At 29.9% G+C, this 17,051-nt stretch overlaps 1 protein-coding gene and 2 long non-coding RNA genes across 6 annotated transcripts; 1 reads left to right on the top strand and 2 right to left on the bottom strand.

Annotated features, from left to right (window-relative positions):
* Window positions 1-4,242: 4,242 nt before the first annotated feature.
* Window positions 4,243-7,562, bottom strand: LOC112758356 (vacuolar protein sorting-associated protein 32 homolog 1). 2 transcript variants are annotated; one of them, XM_072219970.1, is made up of 8 exons: window positions 7,435-7,562; window positions 6,995-7,166; window positions 6,168-6,267; window positions 5,573-5,658; window positions 5,407-5,498; window positions 5,086-5,200; window positions 4,758-4,953; window positions 4,243-4,561 (listed from the first exon to the last, which is right to left on the bottom strand). In XM_072219970.1, exons 2-7 carry the CDS (start codon window positions 7,064-7,066, stop codon window positions 4,762-4,764), a joined length of 657 nt encoding a protein of 218 aa, XP_072076071.1. In that variant the 5' UTR covers window positions 7,067-7,166; window positions 7,435-7,562; the 3' UTR covers window positions 4,243-4,561; window positions 4,758-4,761. The 2 variants fall into 2 exon arrangements, with proteins under 2 accessions (XP_072076071.1, XP_025662789.1); XM_025807004.2 differs by having other exon boundaries at window positions 7,275-7,529.
* A 126-nt stretch (window positions 7,563-7,688) lies between these two features.
* On the top strand, window positions 7,689-9,940 carry LOC112758357 (uncharacterized). Of its 3 annotated transcripts, XR_011873993.1 has the most exons (4): window positions 7,689-8,127; window positions 8,399-8,818; window positions 8,930-8,991; window positions 9,636-9,940. It is a non-coding gene; the product is annotated as an uncharacterized lncRNA (long non-coding RNA). The 3 variants fall into 3 exon arrangements; XR_003179584.2 differs by lacking the exon at window positions 9,636-9,940 and having other exon boundaries at window positions 8,399-8,807; window positions 8,930-9,244; XR_003179583.2 differs by lacking the exon at window positions 9,636-9,940 and having other exon boundaries at window positions 8,930-9,244.
* A 1,016-nt stretch (window positions 9,941-10,956) lies between these two features.
* LOC140179917 (uncharacterized) lies at window positions 10,957-14,383 on the bottom strand. The gene is made up of 3 exons (XR_011873992.1): window positions 13,910-14,383; window positions 11,690-11,890; window positions 10,957-11,407 (listed from the first exon to the last, which is right to left on the bottom strand). It is a non-coding gene; the product is annotated as an uncharacterized lncRNA (long non-coding RNA).
* Between the last annotated feature and the right edge of the window lie 2,668 nt (window positions 14,384-17,051).

Below are 17,051 nucleotides of genomic sequence, written 5' to 3'. Positions count from 1 at the left end.
TGAAATCTTATTTCAGAAAATACTCTCGTATTCTTATATTTTCAGTAAATTTTTGAGTTTGCTAAGAACTTTTTTTTTCTGTAGAGTTCCTTCCATGTTTTTTACATTTACTTTAAATTTCTTGTAACCTTTATCTTCTTGCAAATTTATCTTTCCAATAAGTTTGTTCTTTTCATTTTTTTTAAAAGATTTTGTACTTTGTATTTGATTTTAAAGTCCTTCGATTTTATCGAATATAGTTTCTTGCTTTTTTTTAAATTAAATGTCATCTCATTTACTTTCAGTTATTTTATTTTTTAAAGTTATTTTTTTACTTTTCAAATTTTTCTTTATCATTTTAATCAATTAAAAGAACCTTTGATGCACTTTCAAAAAATTAGTAAGTACAAGAAGAGTAGATTTGACTCCCAGATTACTAAATGTCGAACCACCTAAATTTGCTAAAAATCTGCAAAAGAGTAACACAAGTAAATGAAAAAAAAAAGGGTAACACAACGGTTATAAGCAAGGTTCTAAGAATCGGACCGATCATCAAACTACTCTAGTCATTGGTTTATTAATTTATTGGTCCAACCGTAGTTCAACCGAAAAAACCGTTTTAAAATAAAATAATAATAAACATCTTAAAATATAATTATAATCTAATATAAATCTTAAAATATTTTCCAAATTTAAAACAGTACATAAAATATCATCAACTAAATCCATATGATCTTATCAAAATACAAACTTAAAAGTTAGATAGTAAAAAAATAACTAAATAGGATTAGCAGCATCATTCGAAATAGGAGGATTGACAGACATATTATTATTATTATTATTATTATTATCAGTAATTATTTCTTGATTAATACTATTATCCATAATTAAAATCAATAAATCAATCAAATAATCATCCATAAAACCATAAGTGAAATAAAAAATACTATTACCAATAGCACAACAGACAGAATAGAGCCAAGAATCAAGAACAATCAACAAAAAAATTTAATAAACAGCAATAATTAATCACCCCAAATCAGAAATCAATAAACCTATAAAAAATATTCAAAATCAGCATACTCAGAAATTAAAAAAAGTAATAGCAGAGTAACAAATCCATTTTTAGCAATAATTTCAATAACACAAAATCAATGATTTGATTTCCATTCACAATTTTACATTCAGAAATCACTAAACAGAGCATAAAAAGAATAACCGAAAAAGTGAAAGCAGTGTCACTAACCTTTGAAGGAGAGCAGGATGGCGAGCAGCGAGACGACGGCGACCAGCGTGACGAACGCGATACGACAGCGAGCTGCTCTAAGCCTCGAACAAAGAAGCTATAGAGGATGGGAACAACGTGCCGAACTAGAAGAGAGGGCCTGGGTTCGGAACTGGGGGAAGGAGGAAGCCACGGAGGTGTCGACAACCACGGATGGCGATAGCAGAGCCGTTGAAGAAGCTAGTGTTTTGGTTTGGGACGATTTTTGAGCTTTGCTTCTTATTCTGAGTGTGTCATTCACGAATGAGGAGGTGTTGGGGGAAGGGGGTAATGCACTGACGCGTTAGGTTTTCTTTTTTTTTTAAGTCATCCAAAACGACGTTTTTAAGAACCGGCCGAGTCATGATTCAGTTCGACCGACTAATTCTAGCCAGTTCGACAGTTAAATGACGATTTTTGAATTTTTTTAGTTTTGATATTTAACTCATTCATTTTTTTTCTGTCGATTTACAGTTCGATCAGCCAATTCAAACCAATTTTTAAAATCTTAGTTGTAAGTTATGATTAAAAAGTAATTTTTTAAAGTTATTGTTAAGAAGCCCTCTTATTAATGATGCCTGAAAACGAACACAATATAAGAAGATTAATAAGTCTGTTAATTACAAATAATATAAAAATAAAAACAAAAAATGAATATGTAATTTTGTATGATTACAATATCAAATACCTATATATTTTTTTAAATACATAATATTTCACTTCATATTTTTTTCTATTTGAATAACTATATTGAATTATATATACAAATCATAAAATTAATACTTTATATAATATTTTTAAATTTAATATTAATTTATATATTATTTAATTAATTTATAAATAATACGACATTTTTAAATGTATACTATAAATTTTTTTTGTGTATCTTGCAGAGTCTAGTTATTATAATGTGAGTTATTACTATCCTGAAATTTTTATTATCATTAATATCATAATTAATTCATTATGTATCTATTCCACTTAGCGGTGGAAGAGATCCTAATAACAAAAAATAAAAAACTTGCCATTGACAAAAACAAATAAACATTTTTCAGGTTTATGACCATAGATAAAGCAAATTCACCTTACATGAAAGATAACCGTTGATTCAACAAAATTTTATTAAACTGGTTTTATTTAGAATGTAAAATTATTCGTCATCATGCCTTAGATCGAACAAAATTACTAGTCTTGGTCATAGTAAGTTGGTGCTAATTAACTTTTGACTGGATCGATATTTAAGGAAATTTTTATGAAACATTATTTTAATTTTTTAATAAATTTTAATTATCAAATCATTCTTTAAAGTTTTATTTTGTTAAAAAAATTAGTTTTTATATTAAATTATTTGTCTATATAGATGTTCATTTTTTTATTAAAGAGTAAAGTATCGCTTTTGTCCTCAATGTTTGGGGTAAGTTCCAAAGTTGTCCCTAACATTTCAATCGTCCTATTTAAGTCTCTATCGTTTCAAAATTGACTCATTATTGTCCTGCCGTTAGGGATCTGTTAACAGAATTGACGGCGGGACAAAATTGAGACGATTTTGAAATGTTAGAGATTTAAATAAGACGAAAATATTAGGGACAAAAACAATATATAAAAGTAAATTTTAATTTAATTTTATCTTTCACTAATATTAATTTTTTACTGTGCATAGTATTCAATTATTTTTTAATTACATCTAAATAAATTATACTTAATCACATTACTTTCATTTTAAATAAATTTATTTTTTTAATAGTTTTAAAGAATTTTGATACATTAGAGACAAAATGTATAATTTATATTTTATTGTATATATTATTTTTTTCTTTTCTGTAAGTTTATATACTAGTCATTCTACAAACATTTCATGATAACTAAAAATCTTAAGAGTAAAATTATAAAAAAAAATAATTTATTTAAAATGAAAGTAATATGATTAAGTGTAATTTACTTAGATGTGATTAAAAAATAATTGAATACTATGTATAGTAAAAAAATGATATTATTGAAGGATAAAATTAAAATTTATTTCTATGTATCATTTTTGTCTCTAACGTTTTCGTCCTATTTAAGTTCCTAACATTTCAAAATCGTCTCAATTTTGTCCCGCCGTCAAATCTGTTAACGGATCCCTAACGGCAGGACAACATTGAGTCAGTTTTGAAACGTTAGGGACTTAAATAGAACAATTGAAACGTTAGGGACAACTTTGAGACTTATCCAAATGTTGGAGACAAAAGCGATACTTTACTCTTTATTAAATAATAAAAAAATATTAAAAAGCTATCAAAATTTATTATATTTTGTCATGACGTAATCATTAATATTTAAAAGTATGTTGTTCGGTTATTAGATTAAAAAAATTAAACTAAAAAAATTGAACAGATAATTAAATGGTGATAAAAAATAATAAATTTTTATGACTTTCTAATATTTCTCTAAATAACAATAAAGGTTGATTTGTCTATTTTTTTTTGTAGAATTTAACATGAAAATTAATTTGTGTAATACGTTTAGTAACTGATTTAATAATTAAAACTTGTTGGAAATTAAATGTTTCGACCAAAACATTTAAAAAACGAATTTACTATATTATTCTCAATTTATTGTTTATAACCTATGTATTTGTTTGGGTCATTATAACGTATTAGAACACTATTTAAAAGATTGTCTTTTTTTTTTAGCATCCATCAATGTTAGTAAAAAATAACTCAACCTACTTTATTATTTAATTATTTTCTCATTTACAAACCAATAAATTCCATGTACATTCACACCTGATTTAATTTATATAGCCCATCAGCTCTCAGCCATCCAAAATTTATTCTAATGTGACTGGCTTACCAATACAAATCATCATTTAGCCATAAATTTATTACCCTTTATTTAGTGTCTTTTTTCTGCCCTTTTGTGGATTTTTTCGTCAATACACATCAAGCAAGAGGACAAAAATTTTACTAGCCACCGAACCGTACATGGGATACGGCTGTATCAATAAATTGGCTGGTATATGTGAAAATTTTCCTATATATAAATCAATCTGAATGGCAATGTCAATTGGACTGGGTTCGAAAAGAAATAGTTAACCGAATTGCATCAATGGATGACAAAAACAACACAAGAGTGGGGGTTTTCAACTTCTTTTAAAATAAGACATCGAAATGGGTGACAAACTCAAACTATATTTTTAGGGCATTTCAATATTTGTCACCTTTATATACATTCTCTGTTCAATGATTTTTACACAGATACGGATGATCACGGAGAGGCAGAATATTCCATGTCACTGGTTGAAATTCTTTAGGGGCCACTTATCATGCATATCAGTGCCTGCAAAAGTTTGGGCTAATTAAACCCAGCAGCAAAAGCAAAAGTATAGCATAAGAGTAAAGGCTGATATCAAACACAACTCGTGCAAACACAAACCATCCAATTTAGTTATTAATTGCAATGCTAATTAAACTTAAAAAGAGAATAATGCACAGATAGCATATGCTTGAACAGAGTTGCAGATGAGAAAAGGGACCTTCTCAAAGAGCCATCTCAGCCTGCAAAGCTGCCAATTCATCTTCTTCAGCAGTAGGCTTTGCAGGGAAAGGACGATTAGGTTGCCGCCCAGCTGGGACATGTACAGGAGCTGCGGGAGCTGTAGTTGCAGGCTGAAGAAGTTGTTCTTCCAACTCAGCACCTTCTAGCTCTTCAAGTTCTGCTTCCAATTCGTCCTGAAAAGGCATGCAAATTCAAAATGTTGTCCAAATTTATTTATTACATAACTATACAAAATAGTCTATTAAGAGAGCACAAATATCCTGTAAGCAAATAATGGAAACAAAATCAACATTTGAAAAGATAACCTCATCAAAATCAGCAGCTGAACCAATTGGAGCTGACAATGCTTCCTGAATTTGTTTCATGTTCTCAGTCTGCTCATTGATCTCATCCATGGTCTTGTCAACATCATCAATGTTCCTGTAGAATAATATTGCAATTCAATAATTTAACAATGAGCATCCTGCTCATAAGATCACATGACATAATTCTCCATGTTCACATTATCACGACTTTATACTAAACTTGTCATTTTTTCAAATCATAGATAATCCGGGAAGTAGAGGACAAAAACATATCATGCGTGAAATCAATAAACACTTAATAACATAAATAGTGATACGTACGTTGCTTTTTGCATAGCCTTCATAGTAGCTGCTCCAACTCTCAACGCATCAACTGTTTCTGTGGTTGCCTTGGCACCTTCTAACATTATCATCTGCAAGAAAATTGGCAGCATGAGTGAGTGAAGCTGAAATGTTTAATCATTGACTTAACCAGTTTCATTCAGACCTGGTCATGAATACGCAACTGGAAATTTCCAAGCTGCTCTATTTGCTGCTCATACAGCCTCTTCCTCTTCAAACATTGTATTGCCGCTGCATGAAGAAATTCAAAATCAATTTCACAGTAGATGAATGTAACATCAACTCATGAGTCATGAATAAGCTCCAAAAAAATTTTTCCACAGAAAGAACACAAGCACTTAAATTAGGCAGGGTCTATATCATTTTTATAAAACTCGGTCAAGTGAATAAGATAAGATTCGTTATTGTCCACATTTCACATAGCTAATCACGGATAAAAGAAAGAAAAAAAGAGGATATGGTGAAAGAATTCATATAGATAAGATCAATGTGGTACCACAATCCTATTTGGTTCACATGGATTACAGTAGTAGGAATGGAAACATTATTACCATCAACTAGGAATGGAATAATTATTAACATCATGTTTATATATTCAAGAATAAGAAAATTTGGCCAAAATATGCATTTATAAGCTCAATGGCATCAGCAACACAAAATATAAGTGATACAGAGCAAGAAGACATTGTATTTCCCAATGATATTCTATAGAACAAGCATCAATGTGTTTTGCTACATACCCCTCTTATTCTTTGCCTTGGTGAATTCTTTGGCTTTTTCAACTTCTGCTGCTGCCTTTTTAACGAGCACTTTCTCCTTTTTCTCTAGCATTTCAAGGGTCTACATGATTCAAGGAACAAAATAGTTAATTTGAGAAGAAAACCTGCAGACACCAATTGTTAATTGCTAGAACAATATTTACTAAGATACAGGAGTCTTACTAATTTATCCATCTAGTGATAATGATTATGAGGAATTCAAGTTGAAAGTTTGCGATTTTGGGAAGAAGAAACAGCTATGGAATTGAAGTTAAAGATAAATGGTGGGATAATTTGGAAATTTTATAAAAAATTCAACAAAAAATTAGGGTTTGAATACTTTTATCAGCATTCCCAAAGTTCATGAATACAAATAGTTGTTTTTCCTTAAAAAAAATTGTAACTTCTAAATTTTTTTTTATTTTTCTAAAACTTTTACTTTTACTACTCAAAGTTTGCCAAACATGCTAAAAAAAATTTTCATTAAAAAAATTTTCCTAACCACTTAATAGTGCCCAAACAAGCTCTAAAACAAATTACAAGTCGAAAATTCTCTTAACTGATGATATTCAACATCCATCATAAACGGGAATTCGTTTCTTCATAGGTCTAGCATAGTTTGCATCAGAATTCCCAAGACAATAACGTTGCTTATCAATTAAGAGAAAAACATAACGAAATTGCAACATAATTAACGCGCAATTTGAAGAGATAATAGTTCCATCGATCGAATATGCACAATTCACAATTTGCCGATTAGGAGAAGGAGAAAAAAAATGAGTATCTAAGGAGAATCGAATGGGAGTTACCTCGGTTAACTTGTCCAATGTGGTTAGAGTATTGGCCTCCTGTTTAGGTTTACCAAAAATTCGGGTAAACATGGTTGCGATAGAGATGAAACACCGAAACCCTCAAGCCTCTAAGAGGAAAAATTAAATCCAACAAAGGTCAATTGAGACCCCAATTCACCAAGCGATCGACCTGCAACAGGTGAAAGGAGAAAATATTATTAATTGAAATAATAATCGATGAATTTCAATGCTGAAATTAGGTTTGATCGCGTGGGGAAAAAAGATAGATAGAACAAACCCTGATGAAAAAAATAGGGTTTGGAGAGAGGGGGGGGGGTCTGGGTGTTTGAGAAGAAGCGAGAAGGGAGAAGAGGAAGAGAGAGATCTACGAGTGGGGAGGGAGAAAAGAAAAGGAGAGCGTATGTATGTATTTGTGGAATTTCTACGTATAATAATACCGCAGTCTTTGGTCCGTAGTTGAGACTTGAGATTCGGGATAAGAAGTTACACAAGAAACAAAAAAGAAACTCGATGGAAGCCGCTGTACCTCTTCACTTCACCGCGTGGCGGCAAATCATTGTTTTGTGATTTTTTTTTAAATTATCTTAATAAGTTCGTATTCTTTTAATTTTGTGTCAAAATTTTTTTAATATAAAAATATTAGAATAAATAAATTTTTTTTATAAATTAAAGGTCTTCATATTTAATAAGTGGTCACGGATTTCTTACTCCCAATTTTATGAGGGAGTATGATTAACCAATGTTAAAATATTTACAAAATAAATCCCATTTTTTATTTTTAAAAGAATTGCTAATTAAATTTTTACCCCTCTAATTTTTTTGTTTTACACATTCTTCCTATTTTTTTAATCTGAGTTTCAAAGAGAGTTCTGCTAGGGTTTTTTCCCCCTCTCTGCTTCCTATCAATGTTGCTCGTTTCACGTTCCTCCCACTCCGCCGTAGCTTGCTTGCTCTCTAATCCTCTTTCTGCGCCATGCTCGTTCTCTGATGCTCGCCCTGGGCCGTCGCTGGTTTCCTCTCTTCACCGTGCGTCGTCGCTGCTACTCTGTTTCTCGTCGTCGCTGCTTCGAAATGGAATTCGTACCCTACATGGCTTCCAGTACTCACCTCATCTAAGGAACTTCTAAAAGGTACTGTCGTCCTTTAATATAAATCTCTATTAATGTAGTTCTGATGACCATTTTACCAATTACCTTTTTTCTCAAGTATCTACAAATGCATCTCTCTCTGTCTCTTTCTCTATCTGTACCTTCACTTTTTGGTTTGATGTTTTGATTCGTTTTAATTGATTGCACTATTGCAAGTTGCTTATGATTTTAACTATCCAAAATAATTATACTTTTGCCTCTTTTTTTTTTCCTTTTCAAAAAGAAATTGCTATATACTTATTGATTTTGACAGGTGGAATGGATCTTAATTAAGCAGATCTTGCTGTCTTTGGTGTTCTACGGCTCATCCGTCACCTTCAAGTTCAGTAAAGATATGGTAGAGCAGACACAGATTGGAAAATGAAACTCTCATATGGATCAAGCTGTAGGAGAGTCTTGCAGAATCAATTCAGATAGTTAAACTATAGTGAGTCTCAATTTATAAATTGATATCAGACTGCTGTATGAAAATTGAAATAAGTTTGCACTACAAAATTTTTTAATGGCATGGGGTTGCTCTAGCTGCCCCTTTTACTTGTAGCAATGATATATGATGACAAGATGTTTGGTCTGGTTTTGTGAAGCATAATGATCTTGTTATCTCAACTTGTGTGATTGTACCCTTATGCTATAATGCAATCAATAAGAGGAGCTTCATCAAGGTATTTTAAGGGTAATAATACTAGTTATTCAATATTCCCTTTATAATTGGTAAAAGACATGTATGTTAAGGTATAAGTGGTCGTCACTTATTTTACTAACTTCACTTAATTCATTTGTAAAGAGTATCGGTTGGATGCACCTAATGATGATGAAGAATATGATGTACAATTTGATGATGAATTGGTATGTCTTTTTTTTTTCAATTGCTATTCTCTTGATCTGTTGATCATAACCACCAAACACTCAGATTCTGTATTTGTTTTTTTTTTTATGATTCTTATGCGATTTTACATCATGACCCAGATAAAGATGATTAGATTTGATATGTTTATTTTTTACTATTGTCTTGTTTATCACGACCAAACACCCCAATTTATATAGTTTCAAATGTGATTGCAGTTGAAAAACCTACTCAAAGAATATTAGCTTCCACTCTCCTATTTTGTGACATTATTTTGTTATGGAATACCTTGTAGGACATTAAGATGCACTATTGGTTCTATCTACATTCTGATATGCATATTGTTTGTTTGCCATTGGAAGTTGTGTATAAATAAAAAACTATTACTTGAAGAAAAAGGCAGATAATACTCCAGTACAGTGGGGTATCGTTTCATTTTCTTTGTTGAACAATCAGTGAATAGCCAAGATATTGGGGTTTAACGTCTTAGGTCACATTTTTCTTATTTTCTTCTAATAGTAAAGAGAATCTCTTTGATTATATCTATAACATTTGTAATAACTAATATTTTTTATTCAGTACGGTACTAATTATATATTCGAATAAGCAACTATGAAGTTGATTTTTCTATATTCTATCATATCAGGCTCCAAAAATTTCTTTTAAGAAGTCTATTGGTAGTGTTAGCGTCTCTAACTACAAATTTGTGAGGTGCCCAATGCCTAGTGTGTTCAGATAACAAGACTGGAGTATGCCAGAAAAACATAGCACAAGTTTGTGGATAAGCATGCTTAATGGTTCAAAAATTGCTCGTTTCAACAATTTTGCATTACACGATGCCATTAAAGAACTTTGTAGTGCAAACTTATTTTAAGATATCAAGAGCTCACTTTTTGAATATTGATATCATCTTCTACTATGTGTTTTTTAGTAGATTGTTCATTCTTCTTTTATTCATTGACTTATTTTTGTGGTTACTTGATATATTGTTTGATGAACAAATAAGTAGATAAGTAATTATTGTTCACCTATTGAACTTTCTCTTGAATCAATGACGTTTTCTTCAATTGATTTCTTCTTTAAAGATAGATTTATGAACTACTAATACACTATCTTCCCCATCACTCTCTGTGCAAGTGGCGTGAGCTTTCTAGAATAACACTTCTCCAATACCCAAAATATAAAAAGAAAAATGCTCCTCTTTATACTGTAATTATCACTTTATGCACTATGCGATATGCTGGTGAAGCCTTCAGATCACCTTAGAGTAAATACGTGCTTATCTCAAATATGTATCTTGAAATATTATTTCTATAAGAGTCATTATCATCATCGATTAAGTTAAGAAAACAAACATGACCAAGGTAAATCTAGAGTTTTGAGATCTGCAATCGATGGGTTTAGCCCTTAAATGTGTTAGTTTTGAACTGAAATAATTACTCCAGGAATAAGAAACTTGAGCTTGGTGAAGCTGCTATTGTGATGTGAAGAAGTAGCTTAATGTAACTTCATGCAGAGACTATAGGTGCAACTTTCAAATAAATTTACGTGATGATTTAATTCGAATGTGTGTTGTTTTGGATGAACATAAACCACTTTAGTGAATTGAGTAACTTAAATTCAAAGCTATCATTGTGCCATTTTTAGCAAAGCCATATTGTTCACCCTTTTTGGGGTATTGAAATTGTTTACCAAGTTAAAACACTACAAATTGTTTTTTTATTGTGTGTTTGGAGGGGAGGGGGACTCATTCTGAAATTTCAAATGTCACACAAGTTAGTTATTTCATAGCATTTTAAAACGATTTAAATATAAATTGATCCTTAACATAATTATTTATAAAATTATTCATGAAAATACAAAATATAAGGTCAAAATGTCCAAAATAGGGATTAACTTAGGAGGGGATATTTCAAGATAATTTTTTCCATTGCTTTTGACAAATACTAATAGTAGATATTGCAAAATGATAAGAAAGTATTGTCATTTCATTGATCCTACAATCCATCGTATGCACTATATAAGGAATATTACAGAAATAGATTTGCTTATCAAAGTATGAGGACTATTACAGATTTTATGTATCAAAATCTTATGTTCAAAATATGCTTCCAGCAAAAGAGGCATAAATCAACCTTCACATGGCATGCGTTGTAAACAAATAGATCCTCTTTGCTCGTCAGCAGGTGCAAAATGGGAAATGAATACTTTACAGGCATTAACATCATCATCCGCCATTCACAACAGGAATCATATAATCACCTTTAAATCTGAGCAACAGACCTAAAACTGGATAGCCGGACCAGTGTACTCTTCCGAGTGCATATAAAGATCTGCAGGCGTTCGGCGTTCCTATCTATACAAGCCAAGCATATTCCTCCTTTTCGCTGTCGCATATCTTAGGGCCATTTTGTGTTGCTGTAGTGCAACAAGCATTAAAAAAGAATATAACTGAGATGCTGATCAGATAATGCTTCTCCCTTCTCTTAAGTGATTTGCAAGTTTTGAAAAGGATAAAAACTTTCTAAGGGGAAAAACTAAAAATCTAACTAAACTTATAAATCCTCAATCAAAGGCTTCAAACTCAAGAAAGGGAGCAAATTGATTTTATAGAACTTCTAAGATCATTTCTACTACCGAGTACCAATGCTATATTTAATGGTGCATGGAATATAAGTGATAGTTCGAAGAGTTACTTACAGAATGTTGAATATGGATAATCATGATAATAAGTATACTTTCTTCCTTCATCTTCTCTATAAGGAGGTGAAAGAATGTCTAGCACAACACAAGGTGTTATTGCTGTGAAACAGTGCAGATTTTCACCATGCTTTGGATATAAAACCGATCTCTCACATGATACAGTCATGCCCTTATCAACAACTAACTTAACCAGTTTAACTACAACAAAGAAAAATTACAACAAAATCATTTTAAAACATGGATGTAAAATAGCAAGTTTTATAAGCCATTAAATATGATATCATATTGTTTAATAATGTTGATAAAAAGATCTCCTGAGTAAGACATACAATTATGTAATTTTAAGTCCTCAACAGTAGTAGCAATTAGCAATAGGAAATTCTATAGGAAAATGATTAATCCCCCTAATACTCTTCTTAATAATTCCTCCTAAATATTTCTGAAGTTTAAACTAACAAGTTTCACAAAATACATCATGAGATAAAATCAATAAAATCTCTTTCCTCAGTCATCCTTATTTTATATTATTTTACCCAGCAAATAAGCATAATTGGAAATATCATTGAGTTCCTAATGATACAATCTCTGAAATTTACTCCTAATCTAAGGAGTTCCCTCATATAAGACACCATGTATTGTATTTTAGTTTTTGACACAATCATTCTCCTACTTTCACAAGAGGTTAAACTGCAAACAAGAAAAAAGTAGGAACCTTATTCAATTAGAAATGAAAATAGTTACTACCAACAAAATCACAATAATCAAATTCAATCATTCAAGCATAATCAAGGACTCCTAATCCGTTTTAAAACTTTTCACTGGTTTATTATCAAATTCTTTTGAAATCAAAATAACATTCAATATTCTGGCAAACGAAGAACATTCAAATTAACATTAAATTTTCATAAAAAAGAAAATAAATTACAATAAAAATAAAAAAATGAAACCTTAAAGGAGTAGGCAGAGGTGGAGGGAGAAGGACAAAGATCAGAGTCCCTAGTGAAAAAGAGGAACAGAGAGGCGAAAACAATGAAGTAGTAAACCCGAGTGTAGCGGCGGCGGCGGAAGCGTGTTGCGGTTCGAGGATTAGAGAACAAGCACGGTGCAGGGGAGAATGAGCAACCGCGCGGATGGAGAAGATCAAAGAAAGACCATGGCGCTGGGAGGGGATCAGAGAACGAGCTACCGCAGAGAGAGAGGAACAAGGAACGAGCGACTGTTGATGGGAAGCAAAAAGAGAGGCAAAGCCCTAGCAGAACTCTTGACTTCTCTTTGAAACTCAGATTAAAGGAAGATGGAGGAATGTATAAAACAAAAAAATCAAGGGCCAAATGTTTAATTATTAATTCTTTTAAAAATAAAAAAGGGGTTTATTTTATAAATATTTTAACAGTGGTTAATCATTCTCCTACATAAAAATAGGAGTAAGAAATCCGTAGCCTTAATAAGTTAATTAAATTTTTTATTACATATTTTTTAATAAAAATATTTTTTTAGTTTTAATCTTTTTAACACGAAAAAAATCAAACTAAAAAATTAAAAGCAGTATAAAAGTTTAATTAGAAGAAAAAAATATAGAGAGGGTAAGGGATACAAGCAATTGATTTTATCGGCTAAGAAGAGGAACTACAGGCTCAGAAAGAGGAGAAATCAGAAGGTAAAAGATCTAAACATGATACATGAAAATATTATGATGTTTAATCATGAAAATACAGAAGGTAAACGATTAATTAGAATTTAATCAGTTTAATTAAATATAAAACAAAATTAAGAAATTAATATATAATACATCAAAGTGACAATTTTATCTTTAACATACAGCCAACAACATTTAAATAATTTCAGACAAATTAATGTAGCAAAGAATATAAAAACACAGTCAAAAAATTAGGACAGAGAATTAACCCAGCGAAAAAAAAATTAAACATCAATAAAATTGTTCTAGAAAACTTAACAAAATACCATCAACTAGGCTATTTAACAAACCAGTGAAATACCATAAACAAAATTATTTCAGAATCACTGAAATCAACCATCATCAGACCATCATCAGGGTTTATTCTAGTTTCATACAAATTAATAAAAGAAAAAATATAACAAAACAATCAAAAACTCAATCAGAAACATTATTCTGTTATTCCAGGTTTTAGAATCATACAAAAATAAAAACTTAAAATCTTAAAACTTAACAAAAAAAACAGAACAAGCAGAGCTTACCGGTGGTGACGGAAAACCAACCTGACGGCGACGGAGGAACGAAACAGACGGTACTTCAAGAGGAGAGGAGACGACCAAGAGCTTCGATCTGCAAGTCTAGTGGCGACGACGTAAAGGAGAAGAGGATCGAAGACAGAGAGGGAGAGAGCGGGGGCTCGAAGACAGAGGCTTGATGACTAGGACGAGGCCGACGAGGAAGACGGAGACTGGCTTGACGACGACGACAGAGGAGAAGAGGACCGAGCAGACCTTCGAGAGGCGACGAAGGCAGCCACTGGCTATCACTACCGACGGCGATGGTGATGGCGTTCTGATAGGGTTTACTCACAGCGAGGTGGGGGGTTTTCTTTTTTAATTTGGGAGTAAGAGAGTATTTGAGAATTTGGGAAAGGTAGTAGTGGCAATCCACATAGAATGGACTATTGGGTGTGGTCCAAAATCAGGTGGATTTGCCCAAGTTTAAACTCAAAAAAAAGGAGCCACGTCCGATTCGGATTTTTTTTTATATTTAAATTAAATAAATAAAATCAAGTTGGCTTGTTCTAGTGGTTAGTTTATTAGTTTGCTTAAACAAGTGTCGGATAATAAAATTGTGAAAGAATAGAAAAATAAAAAAAAAAAGATGAAAAAAATTTTATTGATTGTTGATTGATTGAATTATGAAGGTAAAACTAAATATATATAGAGTATTATCTACGAAAGATAAAAGTAAATATAAGATAAAATATAAAGATAACATAAGATAATAATGGCTAAAATTGTAATTGAATTTATGTATTTTGTTGGGCTAAATTTATGAACCGTTAGACTTTTTTATTGTTGTCATGGATTAAGGTAGAAGAATAGTTTAATATCAGGAGATTCGAATTCTGCCTTGTGCATGCAGCAACTCATTAGCCAGCGACAAATTTTAAATAGAACTCAGTATCGCCACAGATTAGTTCTTGATCTGTCGAATTTGAAGATACCGTAAAAAATAAAAAAAAATAATAAATACAAAATTTACGAAAATATATAAAATCTACCGTGACATGTGTATAATTAAATTGATGTTATATTTGTTTGATTTTTATTTTTTATTTCATTTAATTTAATTTAAATATTTTTAAATTTTAAAATTATAAAAATATTTAATTTAAATTTTATATGATTATAATTTAAATTAATAATTATGACTCTATTTATTATGTGCAGCTCACATTTTCAAAATTAAATTATATTAAAAAAATTTAAAAGAATAAACATTTTACTTCTATAAATAGTAAAGCATAAGTTTATACACTTATAGGGACAGATCTACTTGGTGACATGTGAAGGTAAGTGCTCCATTGAGTTTTATAAAATTTTCAAATAGTATATGGTATTAAATTTTAGTTGTCCCTATTATATAAATAATTTTGACCCAATTCTTTATAATTACAATATTATTGAAAGATATTTAATTAAATTTAATTTTATAAATATATAAAATTTAATTTTAAATAAAAAAATAATTAAATAAATAATAATAAAAGAATGATAAGTCAAAATAAACAACCTTAATCCAAATTATTTCCAAATCAGTTTTTTCGCTGCTATTTTCTTTTACTTTTTTTTTTCAGTTTCTTAGTTTTCTATTTTTTCTATTTTATTTTTTAATTTTTTAATTAAAATTTTATTTTAATCTTTTTGTAATTTGTATTTTATTAAATTATACTGCATTTGTTTCATAATTATACTATTTTATAATTTTTTTTGTTAATGGTTATTATACAGTAAATTTTTATTAGTATTTTATTATGATTGATTTGCTGAGTATTTTATATTTATATTATATTTTTAATTTTTTGTGAAATTATAAATTGTATTTTTATAATGTTTATATTTATTAATAAATTAATTTAAGTTTATAAATTTATTTTTAGTAACAAAAAAATATTTTTAAAAAAATCATTATTATTAGAGTTTGGATCTCAAAATAATTTATCAACCTCTTTTAGTAGAAAGATGATTTTAAAAATCAAAGTAAAAAGTCTTATAGCAGATCTTGGATAATGACGAAAAATTTTAAATTATGTTTATAATAACAAAATATAATTATAAAAATTAGGGTAAAGTATAATTTTTGTTCTAATGTTTGCATTTTTTAAAAAAATATTTCTAACATTTAATTTTATTCAATTTTCTCCCTAACGTTTTTTATTCATTTAATTTTGTCTGCGTCAAAACTATTCCTAAAAATTTTCAATTTATTCCTAACATTTTATATAAGTTGATGTCTAGGAATAATTTTGACACAAATAAAAAATGTTAGAAATAAAATTGAATATAACTAAACGTTAGATGTATTTTTGAAAAAATTGCAAATATTAAGAATAAAAAATACACTTTATCCTAAAAATTAATCTTATTATGTATGATTTGTTCCCACTGACAAAATTTTCTGGATCCGTCATTGCATACGTACATAACAAAATACTCTTTTCTTTCATATATATAATATAAAATCTCTCTCTTTCTTTATCTCTCTGAATATAAGCTGCAACATATATAATGTTAGTAAATATATATGAATTACTTCTATTATAGTGAGATAATAATATTGGTGAACTCTAATATTAGTGCCTTCTATTTACACTTTGTTATTCTATTTTTATTACCTCTTATTTATTTATTTATTTTACAACACATTATCAGCACGAGACTCTTATCAAAATTTAGGAAGACTTAAGTAATAAATTTTCATTATATCAAATCTCTCTCATCTTGAATTTAATGCTTTTGATATATCTGAAAACAACTACTTATCATGGATACTAGATGCCGAAATCTATCTTGATTCAATGAATTTTGGATATACCATTAAGGTTGAAATAATGCATCCTAAAAGGATAAAGGCAAAGCCATGATCTTCTTTCGTCGTCATCTTGACGAAAGATTAAAAAATGAATATCCCACACTAAAAGATCCTGCAGTCTGCAGATATGTAAAAAAATCTTGAAGAAAGGTATAATTATCAAAAGACCGTGATATTTTCTCAAGTCCAATTTGCAGATTGTTATTTTGATAAATCAAAATTTCCAACATTAGGGGAGAGAATAAGCTTCCTGAAAAGGAACTTAATTGGAATGCATCATTCTTGATACATTTAGATCCTCGATCA

Source organism: Arachis hypogaea, chromosome 16 (assembly GCF_003086295.3).
Source record: "Arachis hypogaea cultivar Tifrunner chromosome 16, arahy.Tifrunner.gnm2.J5K5, whole genome shotgun sequence".
Classification (NCBI taxonomy): Eukaryota; Viridiplantae; Streptophyta; class Magnoliopsida; order Fabales; family Fabaceae; genus Arachis; species Arachis hypogaea.
The sequence above is the reverse complement of the archived record's forward strand: the minus strand, read 5'-3'. Positions and strand labels throughout refer to the sequence as shown.

What these genes read in the sequence shown, in the direction of transcription:
- LOC112758356 (XM_072219970.1), bottom strand. Translation starts at nt 7,066, where the DNA reads ATGTTTACCCGAATTTTTGGTAAACCTAAACAGGAGGCCAATACTCTA. An exon ending in CAAGGCAAAGAATAAGAGGG is followed by an intron (nt 5,659 to 6,167) that starts GTATGTAGCAAA and finishes TTCTTCATGCAG; the next exon opens with CGGCAATACAATGTTTGAAG. An exon ending in AGTTGCGTATTCATGACCAG is followed by an intron (nt 5,499 to 5,572) that starts GTCTGAATGAAA and finishes ATTTTCTTGCAG; the next exon opens with ATGATAATGTTAGAAGGTGC.